Genomic DNA, 15406 nt, shown 5'->3' with positions numbered 1-15406 from the left:
GGCCTTGTCTGTGATCATGTATATTCCCTCTGGTCGCTGTTTAAGCCTCTGTGTGATGCTCCATTCTCTGAACACCTGTGTCAGTTTTACTAAGGGTTAGCAGAGGTTAGGGCTCTTTTTTTTTTTTTGCTGTTTATTATGGAATAAATGATTATCTCTTTGTTGACAAATTCGAGAATTTCTCCAAAGTCTTAAGTCTATTAAAACAATCCGTCTTTGACATCTTATGTATTTGGATTTTGTCTGTTTCTGTTGGATTCTGAAATTCTTTGTTGAGATTTCGCATACAAGTGTCATGGCCCTTCTCTGCTCTCTGGTAGTCCGTGCCTGCTTGGTGATATACAGTCAGCCACTACTGCCTTAGACTTCTCTGCACCCACCTTTGCGTGCGATCTGTTCTGCATAGTTCAACGCGTCCCTTATCTGTCTTTGCATTTTGGGTGTGATTGCAGAAGCCTTTGGTTGTTGGAGATATTTGAAGTCACTCCAAGGCACAAAAATCCTCCAGCCCACCTATTTATTTATTACCTGTTACTTTTATCCAGGAATGGAGAATATCCTTGAGTCCGTTCTATTTTTCTTAGGGACAGTTGTGTTTATTGCACAGACGAGGGACAGGCTGACTTCTAACGCTCTTCCTCCTTTTTTTTTTTCTAAACAGTTATGTCAGTTAACTCCTTGGAGCCTAGCTGAGGCTAGACCAGAGAATCTTTAAGGTTAAGGCCTCCAGAAGCTTACAGATGTTTAAAAAGGGGCGGCGGGAGAGGGGGAGTAGAGACTAGCTCTGAACAAGTGAAGCTCTGCTAACTTGATATGCAAGATGTAGCCCAGCCGTGGGCAGCTGGGAATCCACCTGCCCGGGCAGGGGCTTGAAGGAAATAAAGGTCAAGGTACCAGGCCTGTAAGAATGTTTACACACCACCCCTGTCCCCCCCCCCCCCAGAAATTCTCTAAGCATTCCTGTTAGTGTTAGTATTGAAGAGGTAGATGGAATTCTTTACACAGGGCGTTGGTGTCTCTGTCTATGTGACCTGGCATTTCGTCATTCATGGTCATCAGAAAACCTCTCTGTTTGTCACCAGGGGTCTCCAAGCCCAGTGTGCATTGATGAGAGTAGAGTAGGTGGCTTGTTGAGCAGATGGAATTACTTTCAGTTGTCTGGGTTACATAAAGGAATTCCTGCGGCTTGCTAAGGACCTTCTGAGGGTAGGTGCGGTCATGCCACGCAGTATCTGCCGCTGACTTGCAAATTAGCCGTTATTAAAACGGAGAGAAGGAGCACAGATTTCAGAAGGGGGCAGGGGACCGTTTGTGAGGCCAGATGATCATAAATTCTTAATTGTCCCTGAAGCAGTGCGCTTTGGAAGCAGGGCTAGGGAAGGTGACCCCAGAGGTTAATTAGTGTCACAGTGAGATTTTTATGACATGCCCTACTTCCTTCCATAGATTGTGCCCTGTGGCAAAGGCATGACCTCAGGATGCCATGGAAAGTCATCCTGGCTCTTTTAACTTTTTTCCTTACGTACAGGCTGTGACAGTCCTCCGTTTGGCTACACAGGCCTTCTGTAAAGACAATGGTTTGGCGACACCTCTTCCGTGCCACTCCCATAGAGAGCAGTGAGAGCTGTATTTAATTCTTCAGCTAAAGTCACGAACCACGTATTTCTATTCTTCCCTTTGCCAGGCCATCTTTGAAGTCATATCCTCAGAGCATTCCTACTTACTCAGCTTGGAGATCTTGAAACGGATGTTTAAAGACTCGAAGGAACTGAGCGACACCATGACGAAAACGGAGCGGCACCACCTCTTCTCCAATATCACGGACGTCTACGAGGCCAGCAAAAAGTAAGTGCTCTGCGGTTTGCCCGTGGCCCGGCTGGGATGGTACTTACCAGGGTCCCTGTGTCCTCTGACTAAGGGGCTGCCCTCCACCCACGTGGCCGGTGTCTTCGCCCGGTGACGTCTGTCCGTTTTAGGCTGTGCTTTGGGCTCGTAATGATTTAGATGGTGAGCATGCTACTCCTCTCAGCAGGGAGCTAGCTCAGGCCTCTCCAGCCCCTCTCTTTCCCTACATCTGCTTCCTTATTTCTTCATTTGGACTAGGCTGTGACACTTGCCTATTTAAGTGAAAAAAAAGAGAGGCTTCAGGCTTTCATCTTCTGTATGAAATAATTGGGTAGACTTTAACAGTGCTTTTATTGATTTTTTTTTTTTAGTATATAACTTTGTCATGAGAAGTTGATACATCTGTGTAATACATTTTCATACGCTCAACACTTATATTTAATATTTTCCCCAGGTTTGCTTTTTTCCACTTAAATATTTCTAGGTGTATACGTACAATAGCTGACAGATAAATGCCTCGGTGTTTAGTAAGGAAAACTATTTCCTTATGTACCTACACTTTGGTTTATGATTTTATCCTATTGGGTTTTATGTATGTATAGGCGTGTGCGTGTAATAGGGTCATTTATTTTAAAATGCTGATGTCACAAGGGGTACATGGTAATCATAGGGTCATTTATTTTAAAATGCTGATGTCACAAGGGGTACATGGTAATCACTCCCTCTGTGTACTGCTTGCTGATCACCTGAAAAGCAGCTAGAGCAAACCTTTCTTCCTTCTATTTCTCTGGTTTTTTATTTAAATGGTAACACTCTGCGAGAAACTTCCCCTTAACTATCTCACCTAAATTTTACAAGCCACTGCGTGTCTGTAATTACAAGTTTCTCCTTTTTTTTAAAGAATATTTTTTTATGGCAAATCGTTTATTGAAGGCACCAGGTTATTGATTGGGCGGCAGTTTTCAGGGAGCAGGGCATGGGGGTGGTGATCCATCTTAGGTCTGTCAGCTCAGTGAGGGACCGCAGATGCTTTTGCTCTAATCCACCGTGCTTTGTTTAGCCAGTAACGTGTGTTTCTCTAAGGGAAATGCACGTCTGTCTGTCCACGTACCCAGTGGCGCACTGATGCACACACTCTCTCTGTTGATGCTCAGGCTTTTCTGGTTTTAGCCTTAATAATCTCTGGCCATCTTCTTGCTATCTTCAAGATCCTGATTACAGTTCTTGCTCTAGATCTGGAGTCAACTGCTGGCCTCAAGAGTCTTAGTGTCTTTTGATGTTTATGAAGAATTCAGGGGGTGCTCATTGCTGGATGACTCTTTTGGCTTTGAGTAGCTAACCAAAAAAAAAAAAAAAAAGTCCAAATTCAAGTCTACAGAACAAGGTATACTCAAAACAGCCTCTAGGTACTCCAGGCTCATCAAAAATACATGCATTAAATGTGCAACTTTTATAAGTCTGTTTAGAGCTTCATGGAGCCTACACAGGAATCCCAGCTTCTGCCATTGTCCCAACCATCCCGATTTCCCCTTGCATGGCTGAATTTTTTTTTTACTTTTTTAAAAAATATTTATTTGGGGCAAGGGTGGAGTGTGCCATAACGGTGTGTCAAAGGGCCGCCTGCAGGAGTTAGTTTGTTCCTCCCACCATTCAAGTCCAGGGAATCGAACCCGGGTCGTCAAGGTTGGTGGCAAGCTCCCTTAACTGCTGAGTGGTCTCACTACCCTCCTCTGGAAAGTTACTCTTTATCTTTGTTTTTAATGTATGTGTGTACACACCCACACACCCCACATATTGTATCACTTCCCTTAGGTACTACAAGCCGCCTATTCCTTACACTTCTTTCAACCTTCCTTTCTTTTTTTTTTTTTCTTCACATAATGAGAGGGTCTAGAGATTGCTCCCTAGTCATTTTATAAAGACAGGCACTCTCATTTCTGGCTGCCTGGGTCTCCACTAAGAGGCCGTGTCATGGCTTACTGGTGCAGACCTCTGTTCATGGACGTAGGCTTGGTTCTTTTGTTTTTGGTTTTTTTTTTTCTGGTCTCACTATTGCGCTTAGCGCACATGCTTTGTTGTGTTTTAGTTATTTTATCTTTGGGAAAATATTTGGGGAGGAGCTGCAGCATCAAAGGGTAAGTATGCGTGCATTACCAAACCCCCCTCAAAGCGTCTGAAGCAGCTTGCATTGCCACTGAGAACAGACAGGTCCCCGCACCTCCGCCGCCTTTCCGGCAGCCTGTCGACAAATCTTCAGATTTTTGTCAATCTGTTAGGCAAGGAGAATTATCTCAATGAAGTTTTAGCATTTCTCTTAAGGCCTTTTATTTTTAATTAAAGCATTCTGGAACATACTACAGTCCAACTGAAACTAAGTCAATGGTATTTTTTTTTCAGCACAGTAAGTAGACTGTTCTAAGTAATGAACATAGGATGTTGAAGCCTTAAGGTAATAGCAGGGGCATTAGTGCGTACGCATGTATTGCTCAACAGCCAGGATAAAATGTGAGAAATCACTGGGAGTGGGGGGGTGGTCACTGGGGATACAGGGGTCGTCATTGTGAAAATACCTTCAATTGAGTGTACTTGTATGAACCGAGATGACATATAGCCTACTGCATACTTAAGTGATACCATAATGTAGATGATACTGGCTAGTTCTCCTATAGCCGCGAACAAAGCAGAGTTAAGTAAGCGTAAAGAAGAAGAAAAAACGTAAGACACAGAAAATGATACATGATACAAGACGCTGTTCTGTGGCTTATAACTTTGTAAGCTTTTGTTCTTCAAGGGAAGGGAGATTGATTTAGTGACGAAAGTGTAGCTGGGATTACCTGTGAACCACTGATGTAGTTTCATCACTGTCAGGTGTTTGTCCTACTCTGCTTTTGTGTGGGTGGCAGCACCTGAGGATTGTTTATACCGGTGCCACCCAAACAAGAGTAAACCATTGTTCTGTGGCCACATGGCTACTGTAAAGCGATTAGACATTGGACATTGCTCAGCTTCATTATATTATTTTTTTATGAGACTACCAGCTTGTGTGTGTGGTCTGTCGTTGACCAGAAAGTTCTGTGTTGCACCACGGTGCAGTTTCATGGGCGGCGTGTTGACACACAAGCAATGAAGAAAGAGGAACCTTGGACGTCAAAACTTCTTGAAAGATCGCTCAGCAATGTGAGTTCAACCGCGCTGTAGGCCTAGAGCAGGAATAATTGGGCAGTCAGTTAAAAGATTTTAGGAGAGTGCTTTAAGACACTGCTTTTGTCACAATATATTCAGAACCACCTACAATAGACAAGTGCTTACGAAGCCTAGCACCGTTGGATGCCGCAAAGCCAGCTTGTTGGCCGGTATGATTGTTCTTTTATGTCATGAAAGAAGTAGCTGTAGGTGATAGCGTCTGTTAGTGTGGATTGAGTGAGAGCCCTGTTGGCGCCCAGGTTTGCCGTGGCGTGACACCCGGTATCCTTTGGGGTAAGGTAACTCAGGCTCCTCTGTTTGCTGATTAAACACCGGGTGGCCCTTCCCTGTGAGTCAGCGTTATTTGCACACAGGCAGCAAAGGACAAAGACCGTTCTGACTTTGAGCGTATGCGTGGGCACCCGCCAGTGGTCATGTCCCTTTTAGGTGCTCCTCTGTGTGACCGGATCAGCCATTCCGGTGACCGGGCCTCCTGTTCTGCTAGGCGGCTAAGGGCTACGCCACATTTCAGCCAGTGTCGTCTGCCTCGTAGATGCTGGTATTGTGGGGGCCGGTGGCGGCTGGCAGAACAACCCTAGCAAGCATGCTGAGGTACCCCAAAGCCCGGCACATCTCCGGAAAGAGGAATGTTTGGGTCGCACTAGAGGTCACGGACTAGAGGTCACGGTGAGGCCAAAGGAGAGGAAGAGAGTAGATGAATAGCAAAGCCGGAACGTGGGGCTGGGTTCCCACCGCTTGCTGAGGAATTTCACACTTAGCATTTGTGTGGTGTCGTGGGTGGGCGTGCCGGAAAGAACGTGGTAGAATCTGCTGCTGCTGTGGAGAGAAGCAGTGTGTATGAGTGTTGAGAGATTCGAGGTAGCCTTTGTAACCGTCATTGACCACGATGGGACAAAGAGGAAGGACTCCAAAGATGTTTAGAGTGTGGGTTCTTGAAAGACTTGCCAGAAAGTGCAAAGGTTTCATTTGCTTCCCCGGTTTTCCGGCCTGGCTGGCTCTGGATGGAGGTTTCTAGAAGGTTGGAATTTAGTGAGGGAGACAAAGGCTTAAGCATGAGAGAGTGTGGCTCGGGAAGAGAAGGTGTCTGGTTGAAAGGAGGAATCAGGCTGGCCTGGTGGCCCGAGCCTTAATGCCAGACTCAGGATGCAGAGGCAGGAAGCTCTCTGTGAGTTTAGTTCCAGGCCAGCGTGGTCTACATAGTGGGTGAGTTCTGAGATAGCCAGAGCTACTTAGTGAGACCCTGTCCCAAAGAAACAAAACAAAACAAAAACAAGAAAGAAATGAAACAACTAAAGGAGTAGTTTTCTTTTTGTTTTTGCTTTTAGAGATAAGGTTTCCCTGTGTAATAGCTCTGGCTGTCCCGGAACTCGCTCTGTAGATTAGGCTGCCCTCACAGAGATCCGCCTGGCTCTGCCTCCCCAGTGCTGGGATTAAAGGTGTGTGCGCCATCCTTGCCCGGCTCCAAAGAAGTCTTGAGTGGCTCACAAAAGCGGTTCCTGTCACTCTGGGTGAAATAACGTAACGCATCTTAGGGCAGTAGTTTTTAAAGTGGTGGTGATGAAACCATATGCCGCCAGGGAAATGTAGTTTAGGGTAGTCCTGTGAGTTGACATCACTAGATGGTGCCTGGGTACAGTTGGTCGCAGTCCTGGACAAACGTGAATGCCCGCCTTGAAATCTATGGATGGGTACAAAGAGGACGAGTGTCAGCATCCTGACCCTGAGACTTTGGAGGGGACTGTGGTGTAAGAACCATGTGGTGGGTTCCGACCTTTGATCCTCTGACCCTGGAGAATATGTAGCATGCCTCTCAGGAGCATGTCTCTTGGTGCTCTGGGCCTGGCAACAGTCTGTTTCCTTGGTATTTGTGAAAAGTCTGTGTGGAGGGAAATCTAGCCTCCAGCTGACTCTCCCCCCTGTCCTCGCCTAGAAGGGAATGCTACCCCTGTGTTCATAGCATGACTGGAGGAAAGTCTGAAAACTTGTGGCACCAGGGTGTCTCTGGGCCCGTCTGTGGACCATCTTTGACTCAACCCTGGGTCTACTCAGCCGCACCTTCACTGAGTGGAACGAGCATCTTGCCTTTTGTCTCACATTTGTGGAAAGCCTGACTCGTGGTCCCTTTCTCTTTCAAGGATGTCCTAAAAACCTGAATAATGAAGAATGAAAATAGAAACATTTGATATATTCTTCCACTTAAAAAACAAAAAACAAATAGATCTGTTTCCTAAACAGATGCCGCACACGGCCGGTGCTTTTTCCTGTTTCAGTGGTCTTCTTTATCTCTCGGGTGTCTGTTTGGAATAATGTGCATATGATATTTCCATGTTAATAGTAAGTGCTGCTGCTTTACATCAACTTGCAATACATCTAACTCTAGCTACTTATGGATTTAAGATACTTCACTGTTAAAGGTTGATGCCGTCATCAAAGGAAATTCACTCATTTGCCCCAAAGTGTCGGCCACCTGGTTACGGTTAGAAAATATGAAGACTAAACAAAGGCTAATTGTGTTAGAACGTTTTCTGCAAAATGAAAATTAGTTGACTCTTTGATGTTTTATATGTGTGTTTTTAGCTCCAGTTCCATGCACTCATTTTCGATATTGTGTCCTGCTGGCAACAGGGTGTGCTGTTATTTGCACCCTGTCAGATAGGTAGTGGAAGAGCTTTGCAAGTGGAAAAGCTATTTCTTTTTTTCCCATTAAAAAATGGAAACTGCCATCCTAGAGCCTTCATCCTAAGGCTGATGGAAGCAGAGGCAGACACCCACAGCTAAACACTGAGCTGAACTCTGGAATCCAGTTGCAGAGAGGGAGGAGTGATGAGCAAAGAGGTCAAGACCAGGCTGGTGAATCCCAGAGAAACAGCTGACCTGAGCAAGGGGGAGCTCACAGATCTGACACTGATGGCTGAGAGGCCAGCATGGGACTGATCCAAACCCCCTGAATGTGGGTGTCAGTGAGGAGGCCATGGGCAATCTATGGGCCCTCTGGTAGCGGATCAGTATTTATCCCTGGTAGTGGATCAGTATTTATCCCTGGTAGCGGATCAGTATTTATCCCTGGTAGTGGATCAGTATTTATCCCTGGCGTTCCACGTGGAGGGATGTGCTCTCATCCTGAACACATGGGGAGGTGCCTGGGCCCTGCCCTGGATCACAAGGCAGACTTTGGATGAGGCCCTCCCTGGGGGAGCCGAGTGAGGATTGGGTGGTGGGCTAAGAAAATCTGGTGGGGGGGCAGGGGAGAAGGGGAAGGAGAGGGAGCTGGGACTGACATGTGAAGCAAGCTTGTTTCTAATTTAAATAAAAAAAGATTTTAAAAAAATGGAAACATCCGTTTTTCTTTGGAAAGCCGTGTGAAGCAGAGGCTATGCCTGGCTTCTGCAGAGTACAGTCAAGAGTGTCCTTCAATGCGCTTTTGTATCCTGGGGAGGTGACGTTGTTCCTGGCATGTAATGAGCAGCTAATCCCAACTCTTTCCATCTCTGCTTTCTGTGGGGAGTAAACTAGGGGACAGCAGTAAACACACTAAACAATACTTACCTGATTTGCTTGTTTGTCCGTTTACAAGTTATATTAAAGTGAAGACATCGGGATGTTAGATACTATCTTAAGTACACATGCCTTATGAAATTGCTTAATAGTACCAAAAAATTGGAATTTTGTTCAAACACTGGCACGGCCAGTGCGTACTCCGAAATATGTTTTCTATTTGGTGTCAAAATTCTAAGCATGAGCGCATTAACCAAATGACAGCAAATCTCCCGAAGTCTTTAATGGCGTTAACATTAGCATACCCCCCCCCACCTTTTACTTGATTCATAACAGCTAACTTCTAAAAGGAAAGCGTATGAAATGTTAACTAGGCCAGAGAATACAGAGCTCTCTAGATTGAGAGACCTGTTTTAGTTTTCGCCCTGGAAGTGACGGCTGCTCCAGCGCCTCCTGTTAGCAACCGTTCTTTCTCGTTGCAACCTTTATTGGCTTTTTTTTCTCCTCCACCTGGAAACGTTGGGAGCCCAACGAGTCTGCTTAGAATTCTCTGCAAGCCTCTCACACCGATGCGTGGAAGTGGCAACACTTAGAAGTAGGGAAGCCCTCTCAGGCAGAAAAAGATAAGGGCCACTGATGTCTCCCCACGGATGCAGTTCTCCTAGCTAAGGATGCAGAAAGTGGGAGGATGGGCTGAGGGTTTGTGGAGCCGCTGGGTGGGTGTGGGTCACCGGAAACGAATGCTCTAAAATCCCAGTGAAGGCAATGATCGATTGGCGGATCCATTGGGACGGTCGTCGTCAGCAGCGGTATCCTGGGGCCTAGAAAATCGAAGCTGGGTGCTCGGTAACTGTTCGAGGCACCTCAAAAAAGTTCACATTGAGATTGGCAATAATAAAAGCCAAGAGGTAGCCTTGGAGGCAAGCATCTGAAATATGTCTGGATTTTACTTTTCCAACTTAAAATGTATATATATTAATTGCCTCTGCTAGGATCAGCCAGGCACAGGGTTTAAAAGGGTAGGCTTAAACCAGAGTCAGTCTGAAACGGAGTACACCTCAACGGAGGGACTGCACACACATACATGCACACACATGCACACACACATGCACACACACATATGCACACACACATACACACACCACACACCACACACAAACACACACATACACGCACGCACACACACATACACACAAACACACACACATACACACACACACGCACACACAAACACACACACATACACACACACACCACACACAAACACACACATACACGCACACACACATGCACACACACACACGCACACACACACGCACACACATACACACATACATACTCACATACACACACCACACACACATACACACACATATACACACATGCATACATACACACACACGCACACACGCACACACGCACACACATGCACACACACATACACACACATACTCACACACACATGCACACACACATACACACACATGCACACACACATACACACACGCACACACACATACACACACATACATACTCACACACACACGCACACACGCACACACACATACATACTCACACACACACGCACACACATGCACACACACGCACACACATACATACTCACACACACGCACACACACACATACACACACAAACACACACACCACACACATGCACACACACGCACGCACACACACATGCACACACACGCACACACAGACAAACACACACACCACATACATGCACACACACATGCACACACACCACACACATGCACACACACATGCACACACACACCCATGCACACACACACCCATGCATGCACACGCGCACACACACACATACACACACACGGCGTCCGCTTCAGCCCTCGCCCACAGATTCCTGCCCTGGTTTCTCTCGGGGGGTGAACCGTGATGTGGATGGGTAAAAGCCAATAAACCCTTTGCTTCTCCATGTTGGTTTGGTCAGTGTTTTGCCACAGCAATGGAGACGTGAGCCTGGGACACTCGTGACGGGCCACAGCATGCTATCATGCCGTCTCAGCCATCTTCTTTATACTGGGGTCACACGGAATATATTAGCTGGGACCTAGTTGGCAACCAAACCCTGGCGTTTTCCGTGCAGATGATTGAGGTCTTCTTACCGGTGTTTGGCAAAGGCCCTGGCGTGCTCCGGCTGCCCGCTGGGATGCTCCCATTACCCTTTATTGCAGGTATCCGGGACTGAACAATCCCCCTGCACCTTTATGCATTGACTGCGTAAGCCCATGAGTTCTGAGCTGTCACACAGGCGTTTTAAGCTCAGGTAAAGTTCCCAGTTGGAGCCTTACACTACACTGTTAGCAACCTAGTTTCCCTGTGACCAACATTAAACCGGAGTAGAAAATCAACATTAAACCAGAGTAGAAACCTATGGGAAAAGAAACAATGGCTGGGGCTTGCAGTATTTCATCTGCCTTCCATTTGCAGCTGCTGTGGATTTTGAACCATTTCGTGGGTTCCTCTCTCTCTCTCTCTCTCTCTCTCTCTCTCTCTCTCTCTGACTGCGCCAGTTGTGAGTTAAAACAAGCAAGGCCACCCAGCTTTTTTTTTTTTGGCAGTGGAAAAGATCTTAATGTTAACTGGATGATCTAGCCAAGTTAAATCTGGCACTTGGGTTAAGCACAAGAGGGGCGGCTGATAGGGGAAGTTGCAAGGGCGAGCTGCTGTGAGTGTTGTGGCTGTTGCTTCTGACGATTTGTGTACTCATCGTAAGCGTCGCAGTGTGAATCTACCATAGTCCTACATCTGACCCGAGCCCTTCAGGATGCTACCAAGTACCATCCATCGTTTCCCCCTTCCCAAGTAAAGATACTGAGCCCAAGCTAACAGTGTGAACCCACTTAAACTCATTGCTTAAGCTTGGTTAAAGTAAGTGAGGTTTTTGGTTCCTCGGTTGTGTTTACCCTGGACAACCTATCAGAAGTACACATGTATAGCAGGTGAGAGCTCTGTCTAGCCGGGCGGTGGTGGCGTACACGCCTTTAGTCCTAGCACTCGGGAGGCTGAAACAGGCGGATCTCTGTGAGTTCAAGACCAGCCTGGTCTACAGGGAGAGTTCTAGGATAGCCAGGGCTACACAGAGAAACTCTGTCTTCAAAATCCAAAGAGATTTTAGTGTAAAGAACTAAATTTCAATTTAGGGTTCTAGGGAACACCACACACACACACACACACACACACACACTCAGAAAATGACTGACTGTGATTTGCTTTTTTCAATATGCATCCTCCAGTGGAGAACTGTAAGTTCTTTTTTTAAAATATCTGAATGGCTTTAACCTCTTCTGATATGTAGACCTATGACATGCTGTCTTCATTACCCTGCTACGTCCTCGTTGTCACCGTGAGCAAGGGCGCTTGTACAGAGTCTCCACTCTAAGCTTCCTCTGAATGTCCCCCCTTCCGTCCCCCATTGCTGTTCTACAGTATAATCTGACAACAAGCAAGTACATAGTACAAGTGTCTCACAGCTTGCAGTTCGCCAAACTGAAAAGGCATCTTCAGTGGCGGCTTATGTTAAATTTCTCCAACCACTTCGACAGTGAGTTGAAGAAGGAAAGAAAAAAACGTGTGTTTGGAAAGTGGGGGCTGAACTCAGATTTGTAATTTTCTGGTACTCAGTATGAAAAAAAAAAGGCACTTCCAAAGTAAACTTTTATCGAAGAGTTTGAAAGCCTCCCAGGATTTAAGTGAATGGATTCCTTAACTCTTAAGTGGTAATGTAAATATTGAGCCATCTGTGGTCAGATTTTCACTTTAATTTTTTTTTAAGATCTCAAACTTGGTGTAGAAACCTGTGAAAATACGATTTCCCTTAAAAATTGAAAAATTCGCTTTCTGATTCTAGGAAGAGAGATGAACAGCCTTAAGCATCAGCTCAGCATATTATTGGCACGCTGTACAATTTTCGGGGTCTGGATTAAATCACTGCATGTCTAGGAGAGTATTCTGAGTGGTTCATACATTCAGTGAGTGGCGTTGGGCATGGGTCTTAACAGAGCCTTTATCTTCACGGTGTTTTCTTTGGGTTTCTAAAAGGTTTCGGGAAATGACTCGGGCTTCCAAAAAAAAACTTTGTGGAAAGGTTCCATGGAAATGTCGAGATTGGCTGGGATTGACCCCGTCACTTGTGGAGATGCAGACAAAGGTCTCCTTGTAGCTAGCCAACGGCCTTTGTATTGGGAGTTCATTGGAATGTCTCTTCTGCAGAGGAGACCCATCTGGAGAGCCAGGGCAGGGACAATGGCAGTGTTTGTGCTCGGCCATGGACACGGCCCCTCACATGCTCGCTCCTCATTCTTCGCATCGCGAGCGCCATTCAGTGCACGTTCACTGATAAGAGACTCGGGTCCGCACTTGCGCGCGTCTGTGGAGCCTTCGAAGAATGCGCTGGACGCTGCCTTCCGGGTAGTCCTCAACCATCCATCTCACAAGCAGAAATTTCACCTGACTCCATGTGATTGAAAACAAAAGAAAACAGAACAGAACCAGATGTTATCCCGGCACTAAACTACTTTCTTAGATGTCTGTAACGTTAAGTTAAAGGTCTTTTAGAGGAGCAATTTTTTTAAGCTCCCTGTCACAGGTTTAACCTGTCATGGCCTTAACTCTGGAGCAGCTGTACTTTGGGAAGGGTTTCTTTTAGGAAGCTCCCCCTCCTGAGCGAACGGTTGGATTGCCTTGGCAGTGTTCATGCCACCCCAGGATTTTAAACCTTTCAACGTTGTTCCTTTACCTTTTCCGGCTTTCCTTGCCAATATCTAGTTTACTTCTATAGATCTCTGTCTGTGATCAGAATGGAGTCAGAGTACTGTTTTTTGACCGGGTGATTTCCGTGTCATAAACTGTCCTTGAAAAATACTGTAATTTAGATTCAAAACTCTCTTGCCCAGTGGTGGTGGTGCACACCTTTGATCCCAGCACTTGGGGGACAGAAGCAGGTGAATTTCTGTGAGTCTGGTCTAAAGAACTAGTTCTAGGACAGCCAGCGCTATACAGAGAGACCACGTCTCAAAAACAAGCAAACAAAAAAAGATTCAAAACTCTCTCCCTTACAAGCTGTTGAGCAAAACATATGAAGAACCCCCCCCCCCCCCGTATTCTTTAGGGATGTATGGTGGAGAAACGCTTGCCTTTGCCTGCTTTATTTCAGCTTCCGAGGCATTGGCTAACTCCCAACTTTGAAGACTGGCTTTTGTTGATTGTATTTCTTTTCCTGATAACGGGGCCAGGAATGTCAGTCATCTCATCCCTGAGTCTGTCACCTGCCCTCTGCCTGTCAGCCACTGAGTGAGCCCTCCCTCAGCCAGGGCTGATGTTTATCAGGCAGCTGTGGGATCCAAAGCCATCCGTTGCTTTTAAGTCTTCACTGAAGCAACATCTTCACTGAAGCGGCATTAGGATCCAAAGCCATCCTTGGTTTTAAGTCTTCACTGAAGGGAAGACTTCACCAGTCCCCACTGGAGCATCCCAGACTCCTGCCAGTGCCTGCCACTCCTTGGCTGTGGGTTTCAGTGGTGTGTGTTTCAGTCGGAAGCCTCACAGAGATGGGAGATGCAAACTTCACCTGAGGCGCACGTGCGTCTCACGTTCAGGTCTGAAAGGGGTCAGAGAGAGAGCTCCGGGGATGTCTTGAAAAATACAGCTGTAGGTATCGCGATCATATGTGTAAATTTTGGGAAGAGTGAGCTTCAGGCGGTAAACAGTCTCGTCATGCAGTGGTTTCTCAGCCTTCCCAGTGCTGCGACCCTTTAATACAGTGTCTCTCATGGTGGTGACCGACCCCACACACACACACACCATGAAATTATTTCATTGCTGCTTCACAACTCTCATTCTGCTACTGTTATGAACTGTAATGTAAATATCTGATACGCAGGATACCTGATAAGTGCACTCCCCGGGGGAAAATATCGACCTCCCCCCCCCAAAGGGGTCTCAACCCACAAGTCTAGAACCTATTAGGGAGGTATCTCTGAAAGTTATTTTCTGAGAGTGAACATCAAATTTCTAAAATGCAGGTGGAAAGAGGCCTTTACAGGCAAGTCAGAGGGCTTCATGCCTTGTTTGAGGAAAACACAGTGTGGTGCTTTGATAGTTTTAGTTGATGGGTTTCTTTGGAAAGGCCTGGCCTAGACTCGCAGGCAGAGTCTGAACTCAGGAATGCGTGCACCATCCAGAATGGCTGTTGACCCAGTGGTGGTGCCTGCATTCCCCGTGGGAGCCCTGCATCCCTCCTTGAGTGGCTGGCCCAGCGTTTGCCCATCTGGAGTAAGTTTCTCTCTTTTACAACTCCAGGAGCAGTGTAGTTTAGAGGATCTGCCTTGGACCGTTCAAAAATGACAATTGGTGTACATGAAAAAAATCAAGTTTTATCGAGGCTATGCAGTGAAAAGTAAGTCCCTGATAGAGCAGATTTAGTTATAGCTTCCAGAGAGCCACACGGGCAGAGAGTTTACGTGCGGTGCCAGTGGCTTTTCTTTTGGTCTATCAAATAGCCAGGGTTTTAAATGAAAAATAACCCTGAGTATCCTTTCCTCCCTTCCTCTGCTCTCCAAAGCTGCTGGCACCTTTCCTATGTTCTTCTCTTTAGGGACTTAAAAAATACTTATTATTTGTGTTTGTGTGTGTGTGAGAGAGAGATGGGGAGGGAGGGAGGGAGGGAGGGAGAGAGGAAGAGAGAGAGAGAGAGAGAGAGAGAGAGAGAGAGAGAGAGAGAGAGAGAGAGAGAGAGAGAGAAGAGAAGAGAAGAGAAGATGCCATGGTGCACATCTGAATGTCAGAGGACAGACAACAGTTCTCTGTTCTCCAGCTTTCCA

General features: G+C 46.3%; 1 protein-coding gene across 1 annotated transcript in view; it reads left to right on the top strand.

Moving 5' to 3' along the window:
* Arhgef26 (Rho guanine nucleotide exchange factor 26) overlaps positions 1 to 15406 on the top strand; it is a 118038-nt gene that overhangs the window by 32385 nt on the left and 70247 nt on the right. The window contains exon 5 of the mRNA XM_005077925.4: positions 1685 to 1845. Coding sequence (XP_005077982.1) covers positions 1685 to 1845 — 161 coding nt within the window. The remainder of the gene's footprint in view (positions 1 to 1684; positions 1846 to 15406) is intronic.

Source organism: Mesocricetus auratus, unplaced genomic scaffold, assembly GCF_017639785.1.
Source record: "Mesocricetus auratus isolate SY011 unplaced genomic scaffold, BCM_Maur_2.0 Super-Scaffold_100011, whole genome shotgun sequence".
NCBI lineage: Eukaryota > Metazoa > Chordata > Mammalia > Rodentia > Cricetidae > Mesocricetus > Mesocricetus auratus.
This window is presented reverse-complemented; position numbering and strand designations above follow the sequence as displayed.